The sequence below is a fragment of the Lissotriton vulgaris genome, chromosome 10, assembly GCF_964263255.1.
Source record: "Lissotriton vulgaris chromosome 10, aLisVul1.2, whole genome shotgun sequence".
NCBI lineage: Eukaryota > Metazoa > Chordata > Amphibia > Caudata > Salamandridae > Lissotriton > Lissotriton vulgaris.
This window is the reverse complement of record NC_141698.1, coordinates 4,348,729-4,376,534: the sequence shown is the minus strand read 5'-3', so window position 1 is coordinate 4,376,534 and position 27,806 is coordinate 4,348,729. Positions and strand designations below refer to the sequence as shown.

The 27,806-nt window shown below is 48.4% G+C and overlaps 1 protein-coding gene across 2 annotated transcripts in view; it reads left to right on the top strand.

Moving 5' to 3' along the window:
- Positions 1 to 27,806, top strand: part of CCDC22 (CCC complex scaffolding subunit CCDC22) — a 102,709-nt gene that overhangs the window by 6,172 nt on the left and 68,731 nt on the right. For both annotated transcript variants that reach the window (XM_086940154.1, XM_086940155.1), the window contains exons 3-9: positions 4,406 to 4,583; positions 4,924 to 5,056; positions 5,290 to 5,396; positions 15,380 to 15,464; positions 16,057 to 16,226; positions 25,718 to 25,924; positions 26,195 to 26,266. In XM_086940154.1, the coding sequence (XP_086796280.1) occupies positions 4,406 to 4,583; positions 4,924 to 5,056; positions 5,290 to 5,396; positions 15,380 to 15,464; positions 16,057 to 16,226; positions 25,718 to 25,924; positions 26,195 to 26,266 (952 nt within the window). The remainder of the gene's footprint in view (positions 1 to 4,405; positions 4,584 to 4,923; positions 5,057 to 5,289; positions 5,397 to 15,379; positions 15,465 to 16,056; positions 16,227 to 25,717; positions 25,925 to 26,194; positions 26,267 to 27,806) is intronic.

Below are 27,806 nucleotides of genomic sequence, written 5' to 3'. Positions count from 1 at the left end.
GGTGCACATGGTTTTAGTCCAATCGGTTCCGACGAGAGATACAGGATTCAAATAGCAGAGAGGACAGGTCAGGCCTCAGGGGATTTGCAGAACTACCACCTGTGTCGCTGAGCCTCGTGAAGTCCATTTGATGACAGGAGCAACAGACGGCCAGCTTCGTTGCGGTGCCTGCAGATGCAGGGGAGTGACTCCTTCACTCCAAGGGAGATTCCTTCAGGTGTCCTTGATGCCCACATGTCTTTTAAAGAACCTGGAAGAAGCACAGACAGACGATTAAGACTTGAAGAACAGCGAGACCAGGAGCAACACAAGTCTTCCTTGTTGCAGTCTCTGTTCCAGTTAAAGTCCAGCGAAGTTCAAATGTCCAGACAAGTGAAGAGTGACATAGTTTCGGGGTTTAGTCTTGTCCCACGACAAATCTAAAGACCCACCCACAGGTAAGCCCTTAAGTACCCCATGGAAAAGGTTGGAACAACTCGGGAGGGGAGGAGGGGGGTCCCTCCCAGAGTATGGGCTGGAAAGAGGGAAGGAAACGCCAATGTCCTTTGTCCATTTTCACACCAGAGCGGGAGCTGAGGGATTCCTGAACTGGCTTAAACTGGAGTATGCAAGAAGTGCACCAAATGTGCCCTTGAAAGCAGTCTGGTGGTGCTGGACAGCGCCCCACCAGCAGCCCAATGCATTAAGTCCTGTCTGGGAGGAGGTCGCACCGCTCGTGACGGGAAACCTATTGTTCAACCTTCCCCTCCTCAAGCTTAGTTCAGCAGCAGGAGGGCAGAATCGTGTCTGGGGTCGACAGCAGCACTAGCTTGGGGCAGACCCTGAAAGTCTTTTTTCCCAGGATTACAGGGGGGACCTCAAGGGAGCCCCCCAGTACATGGATCATACTTCCAACACTGGAATTGGTGTTGGGTATGATTCCAACATGTTTGATACCAAACATGACCGGGTTCCGTTTAGCCACAATATAGTTAGACATCTTGTAAAGACTGATGTCCACTATATGTATTTAAATGGCTCACCGTACTTACAAAGCCTAGAGAATGGACTCAAAGGTTTGTAGGGGTGTCCTGCGCATGCAGGGGCACCCTCACACTTATAACCAAGCACCCGGCCCTCAAGACCGAAGGGCCTACCATAGGGGCGACTTATAGCTTTTAAGTGCAGTGACTTCAGATATGAGGACACTTACATTTGTCGTGAGAGATGCAAGCACCAATTCACACAGGCTGCAGCGGCAGGCCTGTAAACGCAGTTTAAGTGGACTCCAGTGGGTGGCACAATACATTTTGCAGCACATGGTGTACCTATGCCCTGGTACCTTAGTACCATATGCTAGGGACTTGGAAGGGTACAACAGTAGCCAATCGTAGAGGTACCAAAATACTTACAATACCAAATTTAGGGGAGAAAGTACAGTTGCTGGGATCCTGATTAACAGGATCCCAGCACACTAAGTCAAAAAAACACACCAGGCAAAAAAAGGGGGTGTAACTATGCTTCAAGGGACCTACCTTCCAACAGTTAGCATTAGGGTAGCCTGGTGTGGGTCTTGGGCATAGGTTTAGTGTCTCCCCCCCCCCCCCCCCCCCTATCTCTTAGACAGTACTGTGCACCCAGTCTGTTATCTCACCAATTGTAGGTCCATGGTAGAACTTGGCTAGGCCTCTGAGACAATTCAGTCCCTGCCTACCTATCGAGGTGCAAAGATGTGCCGGCTGCAGGTTCACTAACCCTCTACTCTGATCCTGGGAGCAGACACTGGCTACATGGCAGAGTCTGGTGACAGCGGTGGGAATGCAGTTGTCTTAGTCTTTGTAGCCCTCTGCTGAGCCCACAGCGAATCGACTGGAGGTTGAGCCCTGTGGATCTCTGCATAGCTTCCCCTGTGGACTCACCTGCTCATCTGGGCACACCTCCGGTGGTTGAGGCAACAATTCAATCCAGGTTTGGTCTCTGGTCCGGTTGGGGACAGCTAGGTCGCTTCTAGGCGCTTCAGAGTTTATCAGCAGGTGTAGTCCAATCGGCACACTTCTGGTCAGGGAAGTCATGGCTTGGCAGTTCGGGCTGGACTGTTCCCATGAGGCACAGGGTCAGACTGATTTGCATATAGCCATGTCTGAACTGGGGTGGCAGAGTGGGCTAAAGAACGGTGATGGATTAAACCCAGATCTGTTGACTGGGTGTGAGTGTTTGATTGATTCAGATGCTCCGTCCATCACCACCTCCTTTTGTACCGCTTTTGGCCGCCATAAGTGTGGCAGGGTATGCTCAGACGTGAGTCCCTTGCTCACTTTGCCACTGGATTCAAGCAAGCCGGGCTGAAGACGGCTGGAATGCCAGAAACCGGTCCTCGGAAGCTTGTTTCCGGTCCAGGGAAGACATGGCTTGGCAGTTCGGGCTGGACTGTTCCCATGAGGCACAGGGTCAGACTGATTTGCATATAGCCATGTCTGAACTGGGGTGGCAGAGTGGGCTAAAGAACGGTGATGGATTAAATCCAGATCTTTTGACTGGGTGTGAGTGTTTGATTGATTCAGATGCTCCGTCCATCACCACCTCCTTTTGTAACACTTCTGGTCAGCACCATGGGCAGCCGCCAAGTCTCTTGGACAAACAGTGGTTAGATGCCTCGATGCAACAGTTTTGATTACAGTGGCATGGTTTCTACTGACCTACATTGAGCAAGTGTCACAGGGCTAGCCACTGTGAAGTCAGTTCGGTCCACTTGGGAAAAGTCTCTTCTGCACGGTCCATGAACCGATTGGGCATACTTGGGTGAGTTCCACAGGCTTGTCAGTAATTTCTTGAGCAGTGCAGACTGATTAAGCCCTCTCAGCCAAGTGCCACGTTTGCAACGGCAGAGGTCCATCTGGGCACACTTGGGGCAAGTGCTACGGACTGGACAGCCAGATTTTAACAGGGTGATGAGCTAGGGCGCACTCCGGCAGTGTGGCGGATCCTATGCTTCAGTGAGGGTGACGAGCACCAAAGTGGGAGCACGCCAGTCATGCTCTTGCAGCCTTTGTCAGATCAACCCACAGCACTGGGGTGAACTTCTCTTGCCCTAGTTGGTAGTTAGCTCGGCCTGGAGGGTTAACTTATATCTTCCTCTTTTTAGATGTTCCAATACAGGGAGACTGCTCTTCCTCCAGATTAGACTCCAGGTGATGTCCCTTCACCATCACCACAGGGAAGCTGGCAGACACCAGCTCTGGTTGCACAGTCCTCTGGGTATCTGTGGATGTCTTTTCTGTGTACAATCAGAACTGGTTTGGGTCATGTCTCCTTGCAGATGTCCTATTCAGGCTGTTCCAGACTCAGCCTTTGTCTTCAGTAAAACTCATTGCAGCAGGGTCATCTCCAGGATGGAGCGCCCACAATAGAGGCACAAAGATGATGGCAGCTGGCTATCAACAGCCACACCAACCGTGACGAGGAAGAGAGACAAATGGCTGGCCATTTCTAAATGACCCTCCACTCTCTTAGCAACAGAGACGCAGTCCATTCCTTCACCCCAATATCTACCAAATGACAGTGTTCAGTAAGACTAACCATGAGCCTTCTGCAGCAAAAGGATCTTTTTGACGTACTAAGGTAGAGCTTGTTCTTCTTTCCCCACTTCACTGTCTAGGTTTCCTCTCCCCAGTCTCGGATGTCACTGATACACTTCATACTGTCTGGGAAAGTAACCTCAGCGTCTCGTGTACATGGACAGCCAAAGGCCTCCAAAGTGGAACTCACAGAACCTCCTTCACTTTGGTTCACATAGACGTGCACTGTGTGTGTAAGATTCTGCGTGTTTTCTTCTGTTTCTCCTTTAACACTGGTGGAGGTGCCATTGGTCAAGATGAGGGAGCACAGAGTTCACGAGTATTCTTCCAATCTTTTCTCTTTTTCCTGTAACCTGTCCACTTTATCATGGACATGCCATTTGGCCATGATGAGGCGATGCACGCATGTATGTTTAGTGTATTGCTCACACCTTCCACTTGTAGTGTGTGTTCACTCGGTGGTGATGTCAGTGTTCAGGAGGAGGGAAGGAGGTTGTTCACCAGCATGTTGAGGCGGGAGGTCTGGAGGAAACCGCCACAGTGCAAGTGTGGACAATGTGCAGCTTCCCTAAATACATTTGTCAATGTAATTACTGTTTTTTAATTAATTTATGCACGCAGCTGTAGTGTTTTATTGCATGATGTCCTAAACCGGGACAGTTACACTGGGTCTGTGGAGCGGCCGTATACTTTAAACGTGGCATTTAAAGGGTGTCCTCACATGAGAATGGAGAGGGATGGGTGGCGGAAAATTGAGAAAATAGATTTTTTTTTAGCTTTCCAAAGAGGGATTAGTGTTGCAAGTCCAGGTGAGGACCCCCTGGAAAAGTGATACATTCTCACTCTTGCAGGGATATTCCAGAGGACGTGGACAGCCTCCGCCAGTTCACTACCGAGCTGATCGTGGAGTCGGTGGTGCAATGCCTGCGCGTCATCAACCCTGCCGTGGGCAATGGGATCAGCCATGTGCTGCCCCCTGGCATGTCTGCACGATTCCGCATCGGAATGAGCCTCGCCCAGGCTTGCCAGGTGAGTGCATCCTTATCATTTAGATTCGGACTGGTTTGATTTATCTTCAGTCGCCTTTGTTTCCTTCCTTCCTCAAATAGTCCTGCCCCAGTTATTGAATGACCTTAGTTTGTGCTTTCTGTGTGGGAATACCAAGCTTGTGCTGTGTCTGGAATACCATGTAAAGTACCGTTCATGTACGCCCTATTGGCCTGGCCCCACACACCGCCTGGGGTGGATCATTACCCATTTCAAGCTTTGGTGTTATGCTTATTTCACATGGCTGCTCCATCAAGCTGTCCTCCTAGCCATGGATTCACAGGTCCCAAGATTGAAACTCTCTCTCTCTCCCTCTCTGTAGGACTTGGGATATCAGGGGGAACTTGGCTACCAAACCTTTCTGTACAGTAGTGAGCCTGATATCAGACGACTCCTCATCTTCCTGGTGGAGAAACTTCCCCGGGATGCTGCGGAGGACACCGATCAGCCAGCAGGTAGGTCGACCAGCAGTGGCACTGAATGTGAGGGGGCAGGAAGATAAGAAAGCACAGCGACTGTCAATTTCAGCGTGTCTCTTTTCTTGTTTGAAAGTTAAATTCTGTACCAGGGTAAGATGGCAAGAGAATGCTAACATAGACCAGACCCGGTGTCGAGAGACCTCCTGAAGTACAGAACACACTGTCTGCTTCTTGAGAAACACCTGCATGCCTTTGGTCTCCCTTTCTAGGTAAAACAGGAGTGCTGCAAAGAGCCATTGCGGCCCGCATCAAAGCCCAGCTCTCGCTGCCCTGGGTGCCCCCATCGTGCCGGACTCCGAGCCTGCAGCTAGCTCAGGTGAGTACCCATTGATGCTACTGACAAGGCAGTGACACCATGAAGGAGTCTGAAAGAAAGTTCTGATTCATGGGACAGTCATTAATGTTCATATACCTAGAATATCTCTGCAAATGTGTAGGATTTCCAAAGAGAAGTGCCTCCTTGTGGACAATATCTTTTAAGAATTACTGTTCTGAAGGCAATATTTACAGTATTTTTATGTAATTGACTGTTTTTTGTAATGCACACGTGACCGATGGGAGCTACAGAGCACAGGGATAAGAAATAATGGGCAAGTTTAAAAATTATTGAAGTCCAAGCATCGAGTGGAAGAATGTACTCTTGCCTTGTTTGTGGATTGATCTGAGTTCTACGCGGAGGTGCTCTAAGGATGCTGTCTCCTGTTCCTTCTCCATTTGCATCTCACCTGGAAGATCATGAGATGGTGTTGTGAGGCTGACCTTCTGCATCTGGGCAGGTGCTGTGTCGAGAAGTAGCATGTCACAGAATATTGCAAGGCTTTCTGTACTTGGTGGAGCAGTTTGAATAGAATACTTAGTTTGATTGACAGCCTTTAGAGTGTTTCAATGCTGTAGTGATTTGGGATCTTTTCAATTCAGCGGCGAGTCGGATACCGGATATTTGTGCCCTTTGAAGATTGCTCGAGGGAAGTTTGCGTGCAGTTTTTGCTCCCACAATTCTTAAGCTCAGTTTTAGTGGTGGATGAGTCGAGGGTCACACCTGGGGTGAAGACACTGATCACAAGTTTGCAGGGGAGGGAGGGTGCCATAGAGATCCGGATGGAAAGGTAACAACATTCTTGATATCATTGTTGATTTGTTTGGTGACTGGTCGATCAATGTTCACGATGGATCAGAGATTTCTGGCTGAGGGTGAGGCTGGATAACAATCCCGGGACACTCCAGGCCCAGTGAGAAAGAGCATTCATGTTTTCATCTTTGTCAAGATTCCATCAAATTCGTTTTATTCTGTCTTGAGGAAGAAAAAACATAAAAACACGTGATAAAACAGTCTATCGGATAAAATAAGACAAACGTAAATAATGATAAAATAGAACATCAAATATTAGGCAAATACAAAACCTCTTCTGAAAGTGCAAACAAAACTAATTTTACAGTAAAGAATAATGTCCCCCAGGAGCATCTGTAAAAACATAAGAGCCGATTTGACTTGGCAGAAATTTACCCTTTTCAAAATAGGAACAATATACGTCTTCCGAGGCATTGCATAGAAACTACAGAACATAGTAAACGTCCAGGGTATCCTGCAGGGACCCATTGTTGCAACTGCAGGGTGTACGTTTGTGACCCCTGTTACTGCCCTGGAAATAAGCTGACAGGGCAATACATCCAATCGAAACTTGGTTAACAGAAAACCATCACGGCTACTCGTAGCAATAAGAAGCTATGACTCTGTGGTTCACACAGTCTTTAGCATAAAGTAACGCTGTGCACAGGGCTTTGCAAATGCTAGCCCTGCTCTATCCATGCGTCTCTGCCTGAAGAAGTGTTCCTTCACCCAGCTGTAATCCTCTCTGCAGATCCCATCTGGCAAACTGAATGAGTCTCCCCTCCCTAGGTTCTTAAAGGAGGCCCTGATGTACGGGGGAATATGCAATGCATGATCCGGGGATAATCAAACTTTTAAAATCTCCTTGCTAAGTTTAATACCAGGCCGTAACCAAATCTTCAGCCAGAGAGCGAGGGGACGGAAGGCCACAGTATCCGTTCTAGCGCCTACTCCTAAATGCTCACACTCTGAAAAGATGAGCGTGCTTTGTGGACACACAGGAGCCACCTCAAGAACTTATTGTCCACTCTCTGTAGCTCAACCTGGTTAACACATCCCCAAGTTTCGCTCCCGTAGGTCACTTTAGAGATGTGTTTGGCCCTATAGATTTGCAGGAGAGCACCAATAGGGCTGCTGCCCAGCCTTGAGGCAAAACTGTAAACCACAGCTTTGCACGTATAAAATTCTCTTTATATTAGCAATTAGAGGTTGCCAACTTAAGGCTGAGTCAAACAGAAAACCCAGGTATGAGAACTCTCTTGTCTTAGGAAGTGCACAATATCCTAGGTTGAACTTTGTTGATTTAGCGAAGCGAGGACCGACCAACATCTCAAAGGATTTCTTTTAGTTGACTGATAGGTCCAGCTCTTCCATAAACTTAACGAAGGGGTTCAACAGGGACTGAAGGCCATTAGCAATTTAAAAAAACAAACGGTATGTGGAGGGTCAAGGGGAAAGTTTTAAGACCTGTCTGCTCGCTCCCCTAATCAAGATACACAACACACAAAGGAGCAGATCAAGTCGGAGAAAAGTGTGTGCCTACATCAGTACCAGTGCGGTACCGGTGATGGGTGCGTGAAACATGGGCTGTAGAATGTTTCAGACATTAGTGTAGGAAGGCTGAAATAATTCCCATCAGACCACCCATATGGTGGAGTTAGCGTCATGTGGGAACTATATATCATGCCATACTGAATCCGCCTCTATAATGTCAGTGCGGGAATGGATGTCAAAAGTATTGAGCATGATTTACATCTCAAAGTGATGTTCATGAAAAAAGTGCAGTGCTCAAAAAGTGATGTTAAAATTGGCTACCCGGACTTCAGAGAGCGTTTAAGCAGAAGTCCTAGTGTCAAGAGTTAAAAAACACGCTGGGTAGTAAGACTACCAACTAGCGTTGTACAGTATTTCATGAACATCACTTTATGGGTGGTCTGATGGGAATTATTTCAGCCTTCCTACACTAATGTCTGAAACATTCTACAGCTCATTAGCAATTTTAGTCATAAGAACCGCATTGTCCTCGTATAATAACACCGGAAGTCTACATGAACCTACTTACGGACAGCCGACTTAACAGTTTAGAGAAGGCCCCGATTGATGTTAACATACAAGTTAAACAAAAAAGGGACCAAAATACAACCCTGTTGCACTCCTCGTTTGGTGCTAAATCAACGTGAGCACTGGAGATCTTTAGAAAAACAAACTGAATCCGGGGTATTTAGATGAAGGTTTCTTAGGAACAAAAAAATGTCCCGGTCCATCCCCATAGTCAGCATGATCTGCCAGAGTTTTGTTCGATTAACCCGATCAAATGCAACTGAGAGGTCCATAAATCCTAGGTGAATGGAACCAGGACGTGCCACTGTACATTTACTTAGGACCAGGTACAGATTCCAACTCTGATCTTAAACGGACTTGCCTGCCTGCCCAGAATCCATACTGGATTTCAGATAAGACTTTGGTTTCCTCAGCCAATGCAGAAAGTCTATACGAAAGAATACGCCCCACGACCCTAACAGCAGAGTGGGGACTATCTCTATCCCTCATTTTTTTTAAATGGGCAAGGTAATGGACGGTGCCCAAGACTGTGGGGGGCCTGCCCTCACTGCTGCATTGAGAAGGGCTGTCAAAATGGGGACCCAGACCCCATTGTCATTTACATAGAGATTGGGCTGTAATCTGTCTGGGCCTTATGTTTTTTATTAAACCCATGACGCCTTTTTCCACTTCCTCACGAGTGAATATTAATTTGGAAGTTCCTTCCATCTGACACACCCTTTCCCCGGATTCAATAGGGACTGAATTTCGTGTTTCCTGGAAATAGGCCACCCGTGATACTTCGGTGATGTGTGCTGCTGTGGATGCGTCCTCTTGGGGACCCTTAATACCCCAACATTTTGCACTGCATTTCAAGGTGCTTGCCTTAGTCAAATCCCGTGTCCACAAATTACGACACATCTTAACTAGGGCAGAATTTCTGGGCTTTTCTCTCAGAGCTTTCTTGAGATCGTCCCGTGCTTTAGAGCAACCAGAATCAAGCTATCTGGGTGAATTATAGCACTTCCGAGACACGGGTGCATCTAATAAACTAGAAACCGCATTATAGATTTACTGAAAAGCCTCAAACATGTCCCCCGGATTGCTCATATTAGATGTACAGATGCCCAGGTCCTTTTCACATCTCGAATACAGAGACTTATAGAAGTTATCAGGTATAACATGAGGCCACTTAAGTCTCCTGCCACCACTTATGGCCTTCATGGCCCAGTTGGCGCATCTTTGTCAGGATTCTATCATCTGGCCACTAAGTGCTGCTCATGTAGGCCCGGTGCGGTCCTGCCTTTAGTACACTACTCCCTGGTCAACCATTCCTTCCCCTAGTAACCTTGATCTACAGACCGACAAGCCATAACTGGGCGGGATCACAATTCCAATTTATGACAAATTAATCACACTTCCTGAACGACCTTTAGTTATTTTCCTTTAACCCACGCCCTACGTATCATTTTGTACCTCCCCTAACTTTGAGCCTTTTCTCTGACCGAAATGCCAGTCTTCGTCCTTCCAATACCGCTCCTAACATTCCTCCCCTTAGGCAGCAGCAATGATGTCAATATTTTCCCTGTGATACCTTTATTGGAGTTCATTGTAAGTCAATGTGATTCTCTAATTCATGCAGCACAAGAGTTAAGTACAGAGCCCTGGTGATTTTTGTTTGTATATATATATATATTGTGTGACTTCTTATTACTGCACTTTACGATTTTGTTGCATTTCCTTCTGTTACACTATTCATGTGCCTACCCCAAAAATGTTCTGATGTAAGTGTAATGCGTAACCATAAATCTATATTCGTAATCTATAGTCTGCACTTTATACGTTTTTTTTAATGTGAAATGTTGTATATTTTGTATGCTTTTTCTGACTTGCTATGTTAATGCTGTTTATGTGCATTATGTCTGCTTTATGTATTTTATTCTCTATTGCTTATGCTTTGCTTGTATGCGCCCTGTGATTTGACGTATTCTCATACCCTCACTGTTAGAACTGGCTATGTCTGGTTGGCTAAGGCTGACGCCAAAGCTAGGCAGAAACCACCATTCTAGCCAGGGCAAGGAAGTCACACGCCAAGATAACCCCTGCTCACCCCCTTGGTAGCTTGGCACGAGCAGTAAGGCTAAACTCAGAGGCGATGTGTAAAGCATTTGCGCGCGCACAACAGCAACAACACACTAGGCACACCACAAAAAGGAACTCCACACAAGGTTATATAAAAATAACTTCTGTATTGTCAAAACATATCCGATAGAATCACACATGTATATTGTGCCAACTGGCACGGGAAATATTTACAAGGGATTATTCACAAGACAGGGCCACATGGGCCACTGTCAGAATCAGCACTTAGTAGAAATGAAATACTGTCAGAAATTAGAATAAAAGAATATAAAATCACTGTAGCACAAAGTAACAGTTATAAATCACATCCAGTAACTACTGGGAACAGGTAAGTACACACTACGCAACCCTAAACACCTTAGGAGCATGTCACGCAGGGAACCAGGACCTCACTAGGACCACCTGTATTAGAAAGAACAACCACCTAAGTATCACACAGCATTTAGGGGTCTAGGAAAGAACACATTACCCATGATGAAGAAATATACATTCAGAGGAGTAGTAAAGGGAAACCCATGATGCATAAACCTACACATTCAGCGGTGTTAAGAATAAGGCACATGATGCATCACAAACACATTCAGAGGTGCAGCGCTAGGAGGCACATGACGCCTAAAACATTCAGAGGTGCAGCACAGGAAAGAAAGACACATGATGCATAAAAACATTCAGAGGTGTGAGGAAGGAAAAACACATGATGCATAAACCTACACTTCAGCGGTGTTCAGAACAAAGCACATGATGCAAAAAAGAATACATTCAGAGGTGCAGCGCAGGAAGACACATGATGCCTAAAACATTCAGAGGTGCAGCGCAGGGAAAAGGAAGACACATGATGCCTAAAACATTCAGAGGTGCAGCGCAGGGAAAAGGAAGACACATGATGCCTAAAACATTCAGAGGTGCCAGAGCAATACAATAGCGCAAAAATCATATGATGCCTAAAAACCTTCAGAGGTGCAGGAATTACACATGATGCAAGAAAACACATTCAGAGGTGCAATAACCATACAATTGCGCAAAACTTACATAAGCCACCACCTGTGGCAGTCAACTGGCCTTGTTGGGGCTAAGACGCCCTGAGTCTCAATGTCAGGGTGCGCTGTCCTGCAGCGCCAGTCTCAAGAAACGAAAGCCTAAACATAGCAGCTGGCACTAAGTGCTGCGCAGCTGTGAAGGCCTGGCACCACTGTGCCCTCACTGTCCCACACAGGGACTCTCTCCTAAAATTTCGCCTAAACGGCGCAGCTGCCCACTAATTGCTGGGCAGCTGGGAATCTTCAAAACTGCGCCAGGGCCCTCACTGGCCCTTAGGCGCAAACTGCGCCACTGCTGGAGCCACACAGGCTCTGGGCATATCACACATGCCCCATTGTGCAGAACGTTGGAGCCACACAGGCTCTGAATCACTCGTGTCCCCCAAGGGCCTCACTGGGCCCAAAAACATCAGGTGGGCGGTGAGCCCCTCTAGACTCAAACAATAATGTGCCCCCCTAGAGGCTCTCGGAACAACTGGGGGAAGACACGGGCCACAGGGGCCATTGACAGAACGCGGGGGCGGCCCACTGCCATCTGGGGCCGCCCGGGATATACATCTGCCTTGGCAGAGCTCTCAAGCTCCTAAAATCATGCCCCAAATGCTGGAGCGGCCCGCTGCCAAGTGGGGCCGCTCTTCGCCGTCACTGTGCCTTCAACAGGCACCCACAGTGGCCCATACGGAGCCCCCCAGCCCTTCGACTCACCGGGCTCTCCTGTGCGGGGCTCCTCCGGGCGGCGGCTTCTCGGCTGGGCGGCGGCTCTCCTTCGCCGGCGCTTCCTTCTCTCCCCGGGGCTCCCTAAGCACACGGGAGCCCCAGCAGCAGGCCACACTTCTTCTCTCGGGGCTCCCTCTCGGTCACGGGAGCCCCGCAGCGGCCGCCGCCATCTTCCACCCCTCAGCCGGCCGGACTGGCCAATCGGAGCGCAGCAGCAGGCGGGACTTCCTCCGGGAACCGGAAGTCCCGCCCCACATCAGGCACAACAGTGCCTGACTTCCTGGTCGCGGCGCGAGGGCCGCGGCGGTGATTTAAAAGTGGCAAAACGAGGGGTGGGCACCTTCGAAATCCAAAATAAAAGTAGAAACGGGGTGAGCACCCGTTGGGCAATGCAATGAATGGGGTGGCATCCATCTAAAAAAATAATTAGATAAAGGTGCCGGGTGGGCACCGGCACTCGCCCATGAAGCGCTCCCAAGCGCTAAAGGACCATCCACAGCGCTCCTAGCGCTAGATCAGCAAACAAAGCACTTCCAGGCGCTTTAGGCTATAATAAGCCCTGGCAAAAGCAATAAAAAGGTTCTCTGAAGGGGAATGCAGCTTCTCCATGCTGCATAGGTCCCAGAGATTCCCAGGGGGCAAAGCCAAGTCCCCCCCCATCAGCCCAGCAAGGCAGAGGGGTCCCCCAGGAGTCCAGGAAAGTCCATCAGAGGTCCAGGTGCTGGGCAGGGCCCAGGGATTCCCCTGAGCCCAAGCAGCAGCATGCCCCTGGCAGATTCAAGTTAGAAACAAGAACATTTTGGAAGGGGACACAGCCCCTTCTTATACACAGAAAAGTCTTTGAAGTCTTTGTGTAGGCAGTGTGAGAACCAGCTAGAACTGGTTATAGGGAAGTCCCTTCAGTATCAGGGACAGAGGTGACAGTCGCCCAGCGGGGGGGTGGAGCCAGCATTGTGGTTTGGCAGGCACAGCCCTTCACTATCAGGTGCCATCTCCTCCCACTTCCCTGGCAGCAGATGCTGCCTTTCATCCATGGGCTGACTCAGACAACCTCCTGGGCTCTCCAGCCCCTGTCACCCTCAAACCAGACAGTCAATCCACAAGCAGGCCCAGGCACTCCTGGACCAGGCTCACCAGCCAATCACACGCCAGACACAAATTACACAAATATGCCAACTTCTAAAAGTGGCACTTCTATACTAGACACAGTCATACCGCATATACCATTTCGCAGCATTCAATCTCACGAGTTCTCTCATACCAAACTCGCCCCTGCAATCCCCACACATCAGGAACTACCATGGGCATACATATTCCCTCTTCATTCCTACGGGAGGGCAGGTCACTCACCACACATACACAGAGAGCTCAAGCACTTTACACTGTACCACAGTGAAAAAGTGCGCAGAGGCCTAAAATCACCAACACCAGGTTCCAGAAACAGGCTAGGAAAAAGGAAAAAGTCTCGGGTGAACCTGCCAAAAGGGCCAGGTCCAACACTCACCATCTATACTGCTTTTCATTGTTTGTTACATCCACATACCCCCACCTACCTACTGCCCCCATGCTGACTCCACCCCCTTCTAGCTCCATGGTCACTTGTTGTCGACCACTCACAAGCCACCCCCCCCCCTTTTTTACCAGCTCTACGCTTTGCAGTCTGGGCGTCTCTTTTTACATTGCAGTGCGATGTGCCCTTTAGTTTTAAAAGGGAGCTTGAGCCTTCCAAGATTGTCAAACTGAAGCTGTGCATCAGCGTGTGGAAGCTCAGCATGACTTCTGCCTGTTGTGACAAGAACAGGAACTGTCGGGTTCCCTGCTGCATGCGGGGGCATCACCCAGGAGAATCAAGATCCCTCACCCTGGAGCCTGCACTACCAGCTACTGCCTGATGCGAGACCAGGCGACCCTGTGAGGAGACTGCCTGGACGGACCGAGGTCCAGAGGAGGTCCTACCGAGTGGATCCGGGAGCGAAGTGTGAGATTCTGGGCCGATGGGACCGCCGCACCAGTCGGTCCATCAGCCCATGTACCTTGTTTGTAGCCCCTGTATGCCAGGTGGAGGCTGCAGGGAATCGTAAAGGCCAGCACCCTGATACAGTGGTTTGAGGAAGATAGGGCTGTCGCAGTGTGCAATGTTGTGACCTGAAAAGGCACTCAACGTTGAGTGCGCTGTACGCATCCATGAATGCTGTCGCCCTGGTTCTCTGTTGAGAAGAGGGCTGTCACCGTGGGCAGTGTGGTAACCTGAAGGGACTATCGCCCAGTGTGCCATTGTGCCCAACCCCCCACCCCGTATGTAAGGAGGGGACCGTGGCAGGAGGAAAGGGCCATCGCCGACAGAGCAGCATGAAACTGTGAAGAAGTTGCGTGTTGCAACCCATGGAGAAAATTAATCAATTCAGCCACCCAAACCCATAGTGGCCAAGCCGGTCACTGGACTCTGGGAGATATACCGCAGACCCAGAGGAGCACACTGGATCAATGCCGCCTCGCTCGCAGCATCCTGCCTTCAGCTCCTAGTCCGGCTTCCAGCTGATGTCTGAACTCTCTGGACCGTCACTTCAGCAGGAGTGAGTACGAATAAATTCCGGGCCTTTGAAGCGCTGTGACTTAGGAACACTTTGACTTTCCATGGTGAAGCTTCTCAGACCGGAACTCACTATCGAGGCCCACCTTGAGTGTTGTCTTGTGTGAATGAAGAATAACCATGATTCTTAGATAGGGAGGTGGAACTGGAGAGCTGACGCTGGTAATACTAGTGTACGTGCCGTAAGAATACTGTGTATTATTTGTAGTGTTTCATATTTCCCTTTGTGTCTATATATAAATAATATGTTTACATAAAAGCAAGTATGTGAGTGGGAACTCCTGTCTGGCCCAGTTGCTCAGAGCCAACAGTAAGTCAGGCCTCTGGACTTCAGGAGATAAGGCCTCAACTACCACCTTTGGGACAGTAATTCCTGTTTGCCCTTCTGCCCTCTGAATGGGGTTCTTACTGTGGTCTTTTGTGCTATGCCCAAGGATGAGCAGAAGGCAGTTACAGCAGGGTGGAAACGATGATCAGAAGGGCACAACATTCTGAATAGAACACAAGGGGCTGCTTGTGCCAGGGGTTCGCAGACCGGCCGGGTGTAATATGGTCGCATCTCTGGACACTCGGCAGGAGGAGGGCTCGAGCATTCTGAAGGGAATGAAGGCAGAGTGAATAACTGAGCGCTACCGATTCAGAACTACATTATCCATTTTTTTTAGGGTTCAAGCCGAAAACAACGCTTCCATGTCCAGCCGCTGGTCCTTGTGAGTGAAAACGACGCAACTGGTCAAAAGATCTGTCCAGGTAATGAGCCTGCTGCGATGTCTCCGCTCTCCATGTGTGCTTGCTTCTGTGACATGCTTCTTGTTATACTGCCTTGGGCAGAGAAGCTCTTGTACTGGGAGAGCCGGCAAAGATTGAACCATGTGGGCGCCAGTGCAAGTTGCTTGTAATCACCAATGATCTTGGTAACTGGAGCTATCAAGATTACGAGGCCCGGACAGTTTTCCCTGGTGTCTCAAGTTGCGTTTTGTGCTGAAATTGCTGGACACAAATGCAGCCAAGATTGAGCGTTATTGAGGAGAATCTAATGCACTAAACAAGGTTCCTTTGGGTATTTCCTGTTTTCTTAGTGGGCCAACAGGATTTAACCCACAATGGCATCTCTTTTCAACCCCCAAGCTACAGTGCTGACTGATAACAAGAATTACAAGGGACAGAATCATTGGCCCCAGCATTGAAGTGGATTAATTTCCCAGTTAAGAGGTCACGGTTTCCCCTGCTTGACATAGACTGGTCTGAGGCATAACAAAGCAGTCTCTGAAACGTGATTCTGGCTGACCTCACCTTAGTAGCCCCACAAACTGTTCTAACGCCATTTCTCGCCCTCCCTCAGAGCTAAAAGAGTATTATCAGAAGTATCTGCTGCCTGTGTGCGACCAGCCGACCCAACCAGCCTTCTTAGCTGCATCCTTACTGGAGAGGAACACGGCCGAGCTGAGCGGTGTCCAGGAGTGGGAGAGCGAGTGGAAGAGCCAAGGCCTTGCGTCGCGTCTCTCTGCTGAGGTATGGAGTCGCAGCGTCTGGGAGTGTCCTGGCAGGGGGGCGAGGGCCTGCATGCCTCCTCTTTCAGTGATCATTGTTTTCAACTGACCATAGAAACACATCCAATTTTCATTTTTTATCCTCCATTTAAAGGTAATTTTGTATGAGAAAATCACTCCTTAATACAACTGAAAATGTAAAGTAACAAATACATGCCTCATATTTGCGTTAAGGAGCGATCGCTCCTGCTCCATGTCAGATCCCAGTTGGGTTCTGAAGGGATGATAAATCTGCCCAGTGAGCAGGGACAGTAAATAATAACTAGCCCGCAGTAAGGCGGCACAGGTGGCATGTCTTTTATTTTAAACCCTGCTCCCAGATTGTTTGCAGTCGCCAAGAGTCGCTGCAGATCTAACGTGTTCCTTCTAGTCTGTGACTTGCTCAGTGTAGGCCTCAAGTCAAGGGCTCAGTCTTTGTGATCAAGCGACTTCGTTTCCTTTGGAGTCATCTCATTAGTAAGATGGGGGTCCAACTGTGGTCGGTTTGTCACATTGAGCCTTTCCAGACAAGGGTTCTTTCCCATTTTTCTGCCCTCTGTCTTTATGAAAAAAGCCGTAGGACACAGTCTCACACGGGGCAGTGTGGACATCATTTGTTTGATGTAACACCCTAAATGGCACGGGTGTGCCCAGACGTGAGTCCCGTGCACGCTCTGCCTCTGGAACCATGCTGCACCCAACTGAAGAGTCCTGATAGGTTGAATCCGGCCTTGGATCACTTGTGTTCTGGTTCAGGGAGGACGTGGCAGTTCAGGCTGGACTGTTCTATTGGAGCAGGGTCATGGCTGATTTGCATATGGCTGGGTCCAAACTAAGGTGTATGGTGTGCAAAAGAATGATTGGTTGGGATTCACCTAAGCGATGAAAATGAAAAAAAAAGAACTTGATTAAGCGCACTGCGGCCAAGCGGCTTCCTGGCGCTGAGGGTTAGATCAGACTCACAGAGGGGACTCGGGAAAACTAGCAGGGGAAGGCCTGGGAGAACAGAAACGTTTTAAGGGCTTTGCAGAAGTGACAGTGTAAATAGGGATGGAACGGATGGACAAAGGAAGGCTATTATAGAACCGGGGGGCCAGAACCGAGAATCGGGTGCCTCCCGTTCTGGATTTACGAAAGCGGGGAACATGGAGAAGGGAGAGAGAGGAGGAGCGGAGAGTGCGACTGGGGACGTGAGGGGAAATGAGAGATCCGATGAAGAGAGGGAGCTGAGTGGGTGTGAGCGCGAAAGGTCACACAAGCCAATTTAAAGAAAGATCTGAAGTGGACAGGAAGCCAATGAAGGGACTTTAGTGCAGGAGTGGTGTGGGAGGATTTGGGAAGACGAAGAATGAGGCGGGCAGCCTGGTTTTGAATGGCCTGAAGACGGCGGGTTTCGTAGGCGGGTATGCCCACGTACAGGCCATTCCCATAATCGAGGCGGGAGGTGATAAGGGCCATGACTAGGGCATCCGTAGAGAAATAGCGAGAGATTTTCCGAATGAGGCGGAGAGACAGAAAACAGGAGGATACGACTGAGCTGACTTGGGCATGCATAGTAAGGTCATGGCTGACCTGAATGCCCAAGGTCCGAACAGAAGAGACCGGTGAGGGGGGGGAGCCAAAAGAAGGGGGCCAATGAACCGGGGACCAGGGGTTAGAGGGACCACCCATGAGGACAAGCTCCGTCTTGTCCGGATTGAGCTTCAAGTGATTGATGCTCATCCATTCAGATATAAAGACTAAAGTGGAACAAAACTTGGGAAGAGAGACAGAAGGGTAAGACAATCGAAGACGAGCTGGAGGTCGTCCGCGTAGTTATACACAGAGACCCCCAGCTCGAGAAGAGAGGCGATGAGGGGGTAAATATAAAGGTTAAAGAGAAGAGGGGAAAGGGAGGAGCCTTGGGGAACCCCACAGGTGACCGAACGGGGAGGAGCGGAGAAGCCCGAGAGGTGAACCGCTTGGGACCTGCCCTGAAGAAAGGACGCAAGCCAAGAGAAGGCAGCGCCCCGGATGCCCGCTGCGCTGACACGGTCGAGAAGAATGGAATGATTCGACCGTGTCAAACGCAGCGGACAAATCGAGGAGGACCAGGGCCTGAGGGAGATTGATGTCAGCTTTCCCTTTGAGTTCGTCCAGGACCGCCATGACCACTGACTCCGTGGAATGGCCTGGGCGAAAGCCCGCCTGATGGGAGGCCAAGAGGTGGTTCTCCTCAATGTAGTTGGACAGGCAAGATGTAACATGGCTTTCAAGAATCTTACCCAGATAAGGGAGAAGGGAGATAGGCCTAAAATTAGAAGGGAGGGAGGGAGGGGTCCAGACCAGATTTTTTCAGAATGGGGAGAACGATAGCAGATTTAAAAGACGAAGGAACAGAGCCTAGAGCTAAGGAGGCATTAAGAAGGGCAAGAGGGGGGCAGAACAACTAGTGAAAAGAGTTTTAAGGATCCGTGCAGGAGCACAGTCCGCTGGAGATCCAGACTTGACTTTTGTAAGCAAGTTGAGGAACCGGTCCGTGGAGATGGGAGGAAACTGATCCAAAGAGGAGGAAGGGAGAGGGAGGGAGCATGAGAGGCCAGGTTGGAGTACCGTGGGGATATTGGCCTTGATGTTAGTAATTTTATCAATGAAGTAGTCATTGAGTGAAGAACAGAGGGCCTGAGATGGAACAGTACTGGTACTGGTGCGGTCGGAGGTGGCCAGGTTGTGAACCAGGGAGAAAATTTCTCAGGATTTGTTGGCAGATAGGGCAACTCTGTCCGTGAAGTATTTGGTTTTGGCCGCAAGGATCGCTCTTTTATAGTCGTTTAGGAGAAGTTTGTATTTGGCACAAAGGTTAGGACAGTAGTTCCGTCTCCAATGACGCTCCGACCTCCTAAGATCAAGTTTGAGATCTTTGAGCTCGTTGGTGAACCATTTAGGCGCATCATAGGGGCGAACAGATTTGACCTTAAACGGGGCGACCTGATCGCAGGAAGAGGAGAGCCAGATGCTAATAGTATCTGTCTGCGAATCCAAAGAGAGGTTAGTAAGATCTGGAACTGAAGAAGCCAGGGAAAGCGAGAGAGAGTTAAGGTCAGTTTGATTCCAACTGCGAGCCAGTATATTTTTGGGTGGAGGTAGCTTGTCGGCGGAAGCCGAGTGAATGCGAAATGAAGTCATGGCGTGGTCGGACCAGATGCAAGGGAGTATAGAAGGTGAGACGTTGCAGCGTAGTGACCAGAGTTGGTCCAGGATAGGGCCCAGGGCATGGGTGGGAGCCAAAATGTGGGATGTAAGGTTCAGACTTTGGAGGGTGGCAGAAAAGTCTTTGGAAGCCAAGTCTTCCCTAGGGTCACCTGGCCAGAAGTTAAAATCGCCAAGCAGGATAACCGAAGAGTTGTTTACCACGAGTGTGGCCACAAGATCCTGTAGAGCCGCAACAAATAAAGGCATGGCTTGGGGTGGACGGTACATGAGAACGACAGTAAGAGGTGCAGAGAGATTGAGCGAAAGGGCCACCAAGTAGTCCACGTTAGGTATAGGGGGGGTGAGCGAGAAGTTGAAATTTCAACGTGGAGCGGATGATCATTGCAACACCGCCACCCGCCTTGCCGGCCGGGCGGTCTGCTCGGAGGGCATAGTAGGAGTCGGGGAGAATGGCCAGGAGATCCGGGAGGGAATCCGTGGAGAACCAGGTTTCAGTGAGGAATAAATAGTCTGGGGAGTCCGTGTTCAAAAGATTAAAGAGTTCCGTCTGATGCTTGACAGCGGACCGGGTATTGAGCAGGTAAGCAGAGGATGCCAGAGGGACAGGTGAGGCGCGGGTAACGAGAGGAGGATCAGTGGAGGAAGAAATGGGGCGACAGGTAGAAGAGAGTGGGCAGGAAGGACGAGGGGCGTGAATGCCAAGCGAGTCAAGACGATACAGTACAGAAGGGGAGGGAGAGGAGACCGCAGGATGTGCGAGAAGTTGAGCTATGGAGTACACCAGAGAATGGGTAGGGTCTATGGCCCCAGGTCCCGGCCCGTCGCGGACGGGCGCAGACGGGCTTGCCTTAGGCGCGCCTTCGGCGCGCCCGCTGCGCTCGTCCGCTGCGCGTCCTGAAGTTACACATTGAAGTAGGAATCTGTAGGGGTGGGAGGGGGCGTGGCCTAAAAGTGGGCGTGGCCAGCGGCCTGTGCGACTGCGATAGGAGCCGATTAGAAGGTGGGACACGTGACAGCGCTAGCTCCGCTGCACGGCGCCCAAAAGTGCAAGATGCAGGATTTAAAAACACAGTATTAAACACAGATAAAATACAATAAGCTGCTTCTCCCGGCTTTCCGCCTCAGGAGGAAGGGTCTAGCATTCCTCCCATCACATCTTGTGTTTGATCCTCATCAATTGTCATAAGCACTGAATTGTCACACGCATGGTTTATATCGCACTGTGGTGAAGGCACCAATGTAGTGATGGTTCTGTCAGTGTTTCCCTTGATTTCCCAATAACTCTGCTGCCATTTGACGAACCTGAGTGAAATGTTCCAAAAAACAAGCACGCCGACTTTGATTCCTTCACGGCAAGTTTCGTTCCGAACCCTCAAGAAGAAGCCAGGAAAAATGGAGGGTCCCATTTTAAATCCAATAGGATTGTTTTTAAATACTGAAAAAGTAGCTGAAATGGCTTACACCGGATTTGGCAAGAAAATAAAACTACTCAAGGAAAGTGCTTTTCTTCGTTTGGTTTAAATCAATTCAGTAGTTTTCCAGAAATCGGTGGCCACAACATTGGAGGAAAAATGTGCAGCTGCCATTACAGGATGCAGGGACTGAGTCCCTCTGTCCTGCAAGTTAATAAAATGGGCACAAAAGGAGGCAGGATGAGCGCATCATGACCCCCAGGCTGACCTGGTGGGTTCTAAAGCCCTCCCCACGTTTAGTTTCATTATGACTAAGAGTGTGTTTATTTGCAGATCCGCTGCGGCTCCCAGCTTGAATTCCAACCCCCTCCAATGCCGCGATAGTGGTTTTGTAAACGTGGAACTGGCAAGGTTCACTCAAGCTATTGAAGTGCGTTTTGTATAGCCACCGGAAAAAAGGTTAAAGTGATGTTATAGTTTGGTATCAGAATGAGATATGAGCTAATGTTGAAAACTATAACTTGTGCCACTGTCATGCATTGGCCTTTAACCACACCCTGCACCATCCCTGTGCAAACGCCAAGCCCACATTCTTGTCATATTATTTTTAATTTTAACATGTCAGTCAGTGAGTCAAATAATCGTTCTTCAGCCAAAGGCTATGAAAGGTACAATACAGACAGTAATTTCACAATATTACATACTAAACTCTGTAAAACAAAAATACACATCATCTTCACACATATCGCAGTACATGAAGGTCCGTACAGTGAAGCGTTATAATAAATCATGATAGCAAAGTCCTTATTCTAATCGAAAACATTTGATATTTGAAAATAACATGCTGGCCTACAATATCTGAATCTAAAAGAAAGAAAGTAACAAAAACTGGTTCCTCAGCACGAAATAACGACTGAACATATTGAATTGCATTGTCGTTTGTGAACAGTGATTATCCCAAAGACAACTGGCAAGTTCTTCCGTAACCCTTTCTCTGGAAAAGTTACAAATGTTTGCAATATATTGAACCTAAAATGAGTTAAAGAAATGAATGGGTTCTGGTTACTTGGATAAATGTGCAGAAACCTTATAATCGGAATAGGAGGGCGCAAGTCATCCAAGAATATCATGAAATCAATACATGGGGAGAAATCTCTTCCTGTCAAAGTTGGAAACCCCACAAAGTTAACATCGTACCTGCCTGATACTTAAAACAAATGATAATTCATGATGATGTGAATCTGAACATCTCTTACCAAATCATGCTCGAAAAGAGACAGGCCATTTCCATGTGAGCGAGTTCTTCCACATACATCAGCAGAGTTGAACCTACCAGTTTGTGTCCCCGTCGCCCTTCCCCTCCTCCTTCCATGCTATGTCCGTCACCCACCTCTTCTCTTTCCCTCCTCATTACCCCTCCCCTGAATCTTTCCCCTTGCCTCCTTTTCCCCTTACGTATTTGTTCTTGTTTTATCTCGACCTTACAAGTAACTGTTGCCATGCTCTAATAACTGTTTAACCTTTGTAACTTGTAACTATGATCTGATGCTTATGTACAGCGCTCTGATACCTCCGGGTCTAGCCGGCGCTATATAAAACCTTTAAAATAAAATAAATACAAAGATGCATTTTAAAGTCCCCCATCCAGATTAAAGACCGTTCAACCTTGTTGATCAAACTTCATTTCTGTAGTTCAAAACCCCGAGCTTTGATTACATCAGAGTTGGTATGATGAAAGTTGTTATAACAATTAATCACTATCGCTTTTTTGGGCCCCAAACCAGAAATACAAAGTGCTTGTTGGTGCAAAGAATCAATGGACATTTGAGTTACTGTATTGGAGAGCTTTAGGAATTCCAGATAGCCTAACCACCCTCACCCCTGCCCTTTTTAGAGGGGTTCGCCGGACCTGTGTAGGTGATAAAACTATCAATAAAAAAGGGTCCTTAGACCACGTCTCTTGTAGACATGTACAGAATCAAATCGTTAATATAACCGATCTGACCGAGATTAGACCACTTCGCTCATACTCCCGCCACAATCCGTGATCCCTCTGAAACATCTGTGAGTGTGCAAAAGAGGCATCCTGCTTACAGACTTATCATCATACCTTTCTCGCACCCTCTCTCCCTCGAGTGACCAGCCGGTGTTGCCCCGGGCATGTCATAAGTTATTTCACATTTGAGTCCATAGCAGTGCAATACGGAGGCGCACGGTATACTTTTTTGACTGAACTATAACCAGTGTATTTTATTGTTTTAGGGTTATTTAATGTTTGATCATTTCTCCTTCCAATACCCAACTATAAATCCAATTTAACCTTTGTTTTTCATTAAATTTCTTTTTTTTAAATCATATCCTAAATTGGCCCCACGGCCAACCCTTCACGTGCAGCCAACATGTGCTGCACATGGTCTTTGACCAAAGGACAGGCCCTGCACCAATCCCCCACTACGTAGGTAGGCTTTATAAAAAAATCCCCATGTGATCTTGCCCTGTGCTGTGGTACCATGGGATAGAGTTTGAGAGTCTGATATTGTGAGAGTACATCAGCCTGAAAATGTGTTTTGTTTAAAATGCTAATTTTGGTTGGGGGGCGCCCTTCTGTGTCCTGTCCTAAGTACCTGTGGTTCAGGGTGTTCCTAACATGCCCCCTTGTGCCTTGTAAGGCCTTGCCTGAAACCGTGCATGTGCTATCGCTTACTAGACATTTTGTTAGCTCACAGGGGGCTTAGAGCCCACCCATTGCTTACACCTGGTTGGCTTCATTGTTCTTCATTTCCGTACTTCTCTTTGATCAGCGTTTGCTGCCTTTCCTTCCTCCTCATGTGCTTCCTTCTTCTAGTGTGTATCCCTCCACTGCTCATGCGTTCGGAGGTACTTTTTTTCCCTTTTAAGTTGCTTGCCCTGCAGTTGTTTCTTGGCCTGCTCCACCAGCATTGTTGCTGTTGCTTCGTCCCTTCCACTGCACATCCCTTGTTGTGTTGCGTCCCCCATCCCTCCCATGTCCCTCACACATTGTTGCTTGTCCCATCCCTTGCCTCATCTGGCTTTGTTGCTTCGACCGTCCCTCCCACACCTCCCGTGTTGTTGCTTTCCCGGTCTCCTTCCCACATTGTGTTGCTTGCCACGCATGCCAGAAGAAAAGCGCTATGACCAGTGCTGGCCACCTCTTAGCACATTTTCCCTAACTTTTAGCCATGCTGCACAGCAGTCAGACTGAGGTACATATGGCTAATAGACACAAAGAAAACCAATAGTGCTCGTGTAGATGAGACCAATTGGCTTTGCCAATGCTTATTTAAAAATATTTCAGGACATAAGGACTGAGTCCCCTAGTCTTGTAATGGCAGCTGCAACAGTTTCCTGAATTGTTGCAGCTGGCTGATCAACTTGTAAGGTACCGATGTTCCGTCCGGGTACCGCGGTGCCCCATTGGCTATTGGGAGAAATTCCCCCTCAGCCAATGGCATTTAAGTAATTGTTGGCACTGCCAGAGTCCCATGGTACATACCTTCTTGCTGTACACAATGTCCAGATATCAATAACTTTTCCAGGAGTTTTAGCCCTTGACGACCACAATGCGCACCTCTTTAAATTCAAATTTCTCTAACTATTGAACAGATTGACACTAAATAATGAAAGAATGCTTTCTGAGTAAAGTTGAACTTCCTGCCAAATTTCATGTCATTTTTGGGGACTGCCTCCCCTCTTTATTTTATCAGTGCCTACTTGACGGATCAGCTTGAAACTTTCCATGAAGCAGCCAAAGTTGAGTGATCTTTTTTTACGGAAAGTGTCCTGTAGATTGTCCAAGATCACCAACATTATTATAGAAACAAAAAATGCCTTTCCTATGAAAATTCATATCAAACTACATACATATAATATTAAATGAAAGTGCTCCAGGTTCCTGTGGGCAAGACCGTTCAGTGCTTGACTTTGGTTTGGATTCCCTTGAGGATAGCTAGGATTACTGGTCAGTAACGCTTCATTTTGCTACAGCTGGGCCCGCAGCTTCTCATGTCTCAGATGCAGTGTTACTCCACTGTAATGGATTTCTTCCTCCTGGAGATACACTGCTGGATAGCAAAAATACCAAACCTTCTCACATCCACAAACGGAGACACACACACAGACACACACAGACAATCAGAGACACGCACACGCAAACTCTCTATCTCTTCTCTCTCCTTCGCTCTTTTTTCTCTCCTCCACATGTGCACGCAGATTCAGTTGCAATCTCAAATGCAGCATGTATAGAAATAGAGATGATTTCCAGGCAGAAATGTGCCTCAGTGGAGAGCAAAATGGTAGTCAGTGCCCGAGTCAGTTGGTATCTGTTGTGCTCCTCACAACTTCCTGGCTGCCCGGCCCTCCCCCCCCCCCCCCCCCCCCCCCTTCCCAATATGTCTTTATATTTCTGGGATACCAGCTTGTCTCTGGCTGTGTACAAACGTGCCCTTTACTTGCAGCTCTTCCAGATTGTATATCTGTTTTTCATTCTCTTTCCCATCTCCAACTCTTTACACTCTTGCATGTGTCATTTATTCATATGTCTCTCTCCTTCTATTTTGAGTTTCCTTCCCATCTCCTACTCTGTGACTCGTCATCCTCCGTGCTTTTACTGATGTTCTCTGCTGACTTTTTCTTTCTGTCTCTTGTTGCATTTCTGGCACTTGCTGTCTTCAGTTCTCCCTGCGCCTGTCCGTCCGTTGGTCTCTGTGTCTACCTCTATCTGTCTCTAACTCTCTCCATAGTCCCAGTTCAATTCTTTCCTTCCTTTTGCTAGTGTGCCCCATGATGTTTCTTACCCTTTACCTCTCCATGCTTCAATCGGTTTCTGCCTCTGATGCTCTTTCTTTTGTAGGAGTACCGTTCGCGGAAGCGCCAGCGGCTGCAGAAGCGGGTGCAAGAGCAGCTCCGCCAGGTCTCTCAGCGCCTAACGGAGGCCCAACAAACCTCAGGCTCCTCCCTTGACCTCGCCGGCGTGCTTAAATCCTTTGTAACCAGTGGTGACGATGCCCTAACCAAGGGGTCTCGCTTTACTCACACTGAGAAGTTTACATTTAAACAGGTAAATAGACATCTCTGGTTTTAACGCTTTCTTGAAAGTGCAGGGTACTTGAACGAAGTCCCTGTACGGAACGGCCTGTGTGCGATTGTGCAGCGTGGCACTCCCGTTTCTGGAATGAAGGGTTCTGAGATTGTTGCTCATCTGTTGGGTACATTTTAAAGTTAAGGGTGTATATAGGGGTATTGACATTTTTGTTACACTTGCCCTTCCCTGGCTCCAAGAGGGCCGTTGCTTTGTGACGACTAACAGTGTAGCCTGTGTGTTTGGCAGGAGGCGGAGAGACTCGCCAGTCAGCTGCAGGCGTCGGCAGACAGTCTACCATCAAGCAAGAAGAATGAACAGGTAACACAGAGCACTTTTTATGTTGAGTAAAAAGCAGGGCTGAGTGACTCGTCTAAAGTGAAGCGCTGCGATCCAGAAAGGAAGACAGAGTGGCCGGTGGATGGTTGTGTGTTTACTTCCAAAAGCAGGCACGTTGGTAGTTTTAAACTGAGGAGAGCATGTAAACAAAATTCCTCTGCATGGCTTCAAAATGTTGTGCCACTCTCTCCTGAAAGTTTCTTACGTGCCTTGCGCCCAAGTTGCTGTGACACCCAAAGCGTTTTTCTAACCAGAGTGAAGTTGGCTCCTCTTCCTCTGACCGGGCCACTTGATGTTTTAAAAACTTTTTATTGTTTTTGAATTTTTGCTAATGTACATATTTGCATTATTGAGCATATGAAACCTCATAGGTGGTCATATACGGCCCTTCATAGCAAACAATTTAAACATATGAAACTTCAACCCAGATAAGGGCGAGGGGGGAGAGTATATGCTGTGGTGTTGAGAGCCGCAATATGCCCAGACCTTGTCTGGAATCGAATAGCCCAGGTCTGCTCTCCCTAACTCGTGTAGTGGAGTCTGGTTTTAGGGCCAGACATGCACGGTACAGTTAGGATACTAAATGAGTACAGTCACGATCAGTAATAATAAGTGAAAGTGGCACATACTCATCTGGGGCTGGGGGTATGTGGGTCAGTAGCGGCCAGCATGGCTCGCACCTGCGCGGGGGGGATAATTAAAATGTATAAAAATGCGACTTCTCTCCTCCTGCCTCCAACAGGAAGCAGGCAGCCAGGCTCCCTCCCCTGAGCCAATTACAACGCTGCACACAGCGCTGTGACTGGTCTGAGCGCCGTGACACGACGCTCAGCCAGGGGCTAGAGGGGTGGGCATATTCTCCACGCAGGCTGCACTACAGAAGGAAAAGTGCGCATGACTGTTTGGCTGACCAAAAGTCTTTGTGCACTTGGGAGTGGGCACTCCACTCCTCCCGTGTCCTGCTCTGAGAGCAGAGCAGCCCCGCCTACCCACCCGCTTGCAAAGGAAACAGAAAATGGTAATAACTTATCACCATTTTATGTTTTTGCTTCTCGCACTGCGAGAAAGCAGTGGGTGACGCTCCTCTGTCATAGCGGAGGAGCTGCCCCTGATGTGGGTATACAAGATGGCAAGGTATTGTAGAGTCCGCATTGTTTGAAATGATCCATGTAAGTGGTACCTCAAAGCGAGTATCCGTAGCGTGGGAAGAGGCGTAGCCGTCTGGGAATACATCCCTTAAGGTATGGAGGCCATGACGAGCAAGGGTTTGCTGGATTCGGTTTTTACTCATGAGGGTGAGACAAGGGTTGTCCATCAAAGGGATGTCAGGGGACTATAGTATACGCCTTCCCAGAGCATAAAGGAGCTGTCGCCATGTTCGAGTGCTGGAAAGAGTCTGAATGTCAGTGGAGTCCATGAGGATGCCCTTTGGTAATATGGAGAGGAACAAACTTGAGCAAGAGACAAATAACGTAAATGTGTATGCATACATAAATACAGCTGACATGTAATCAACAATGTA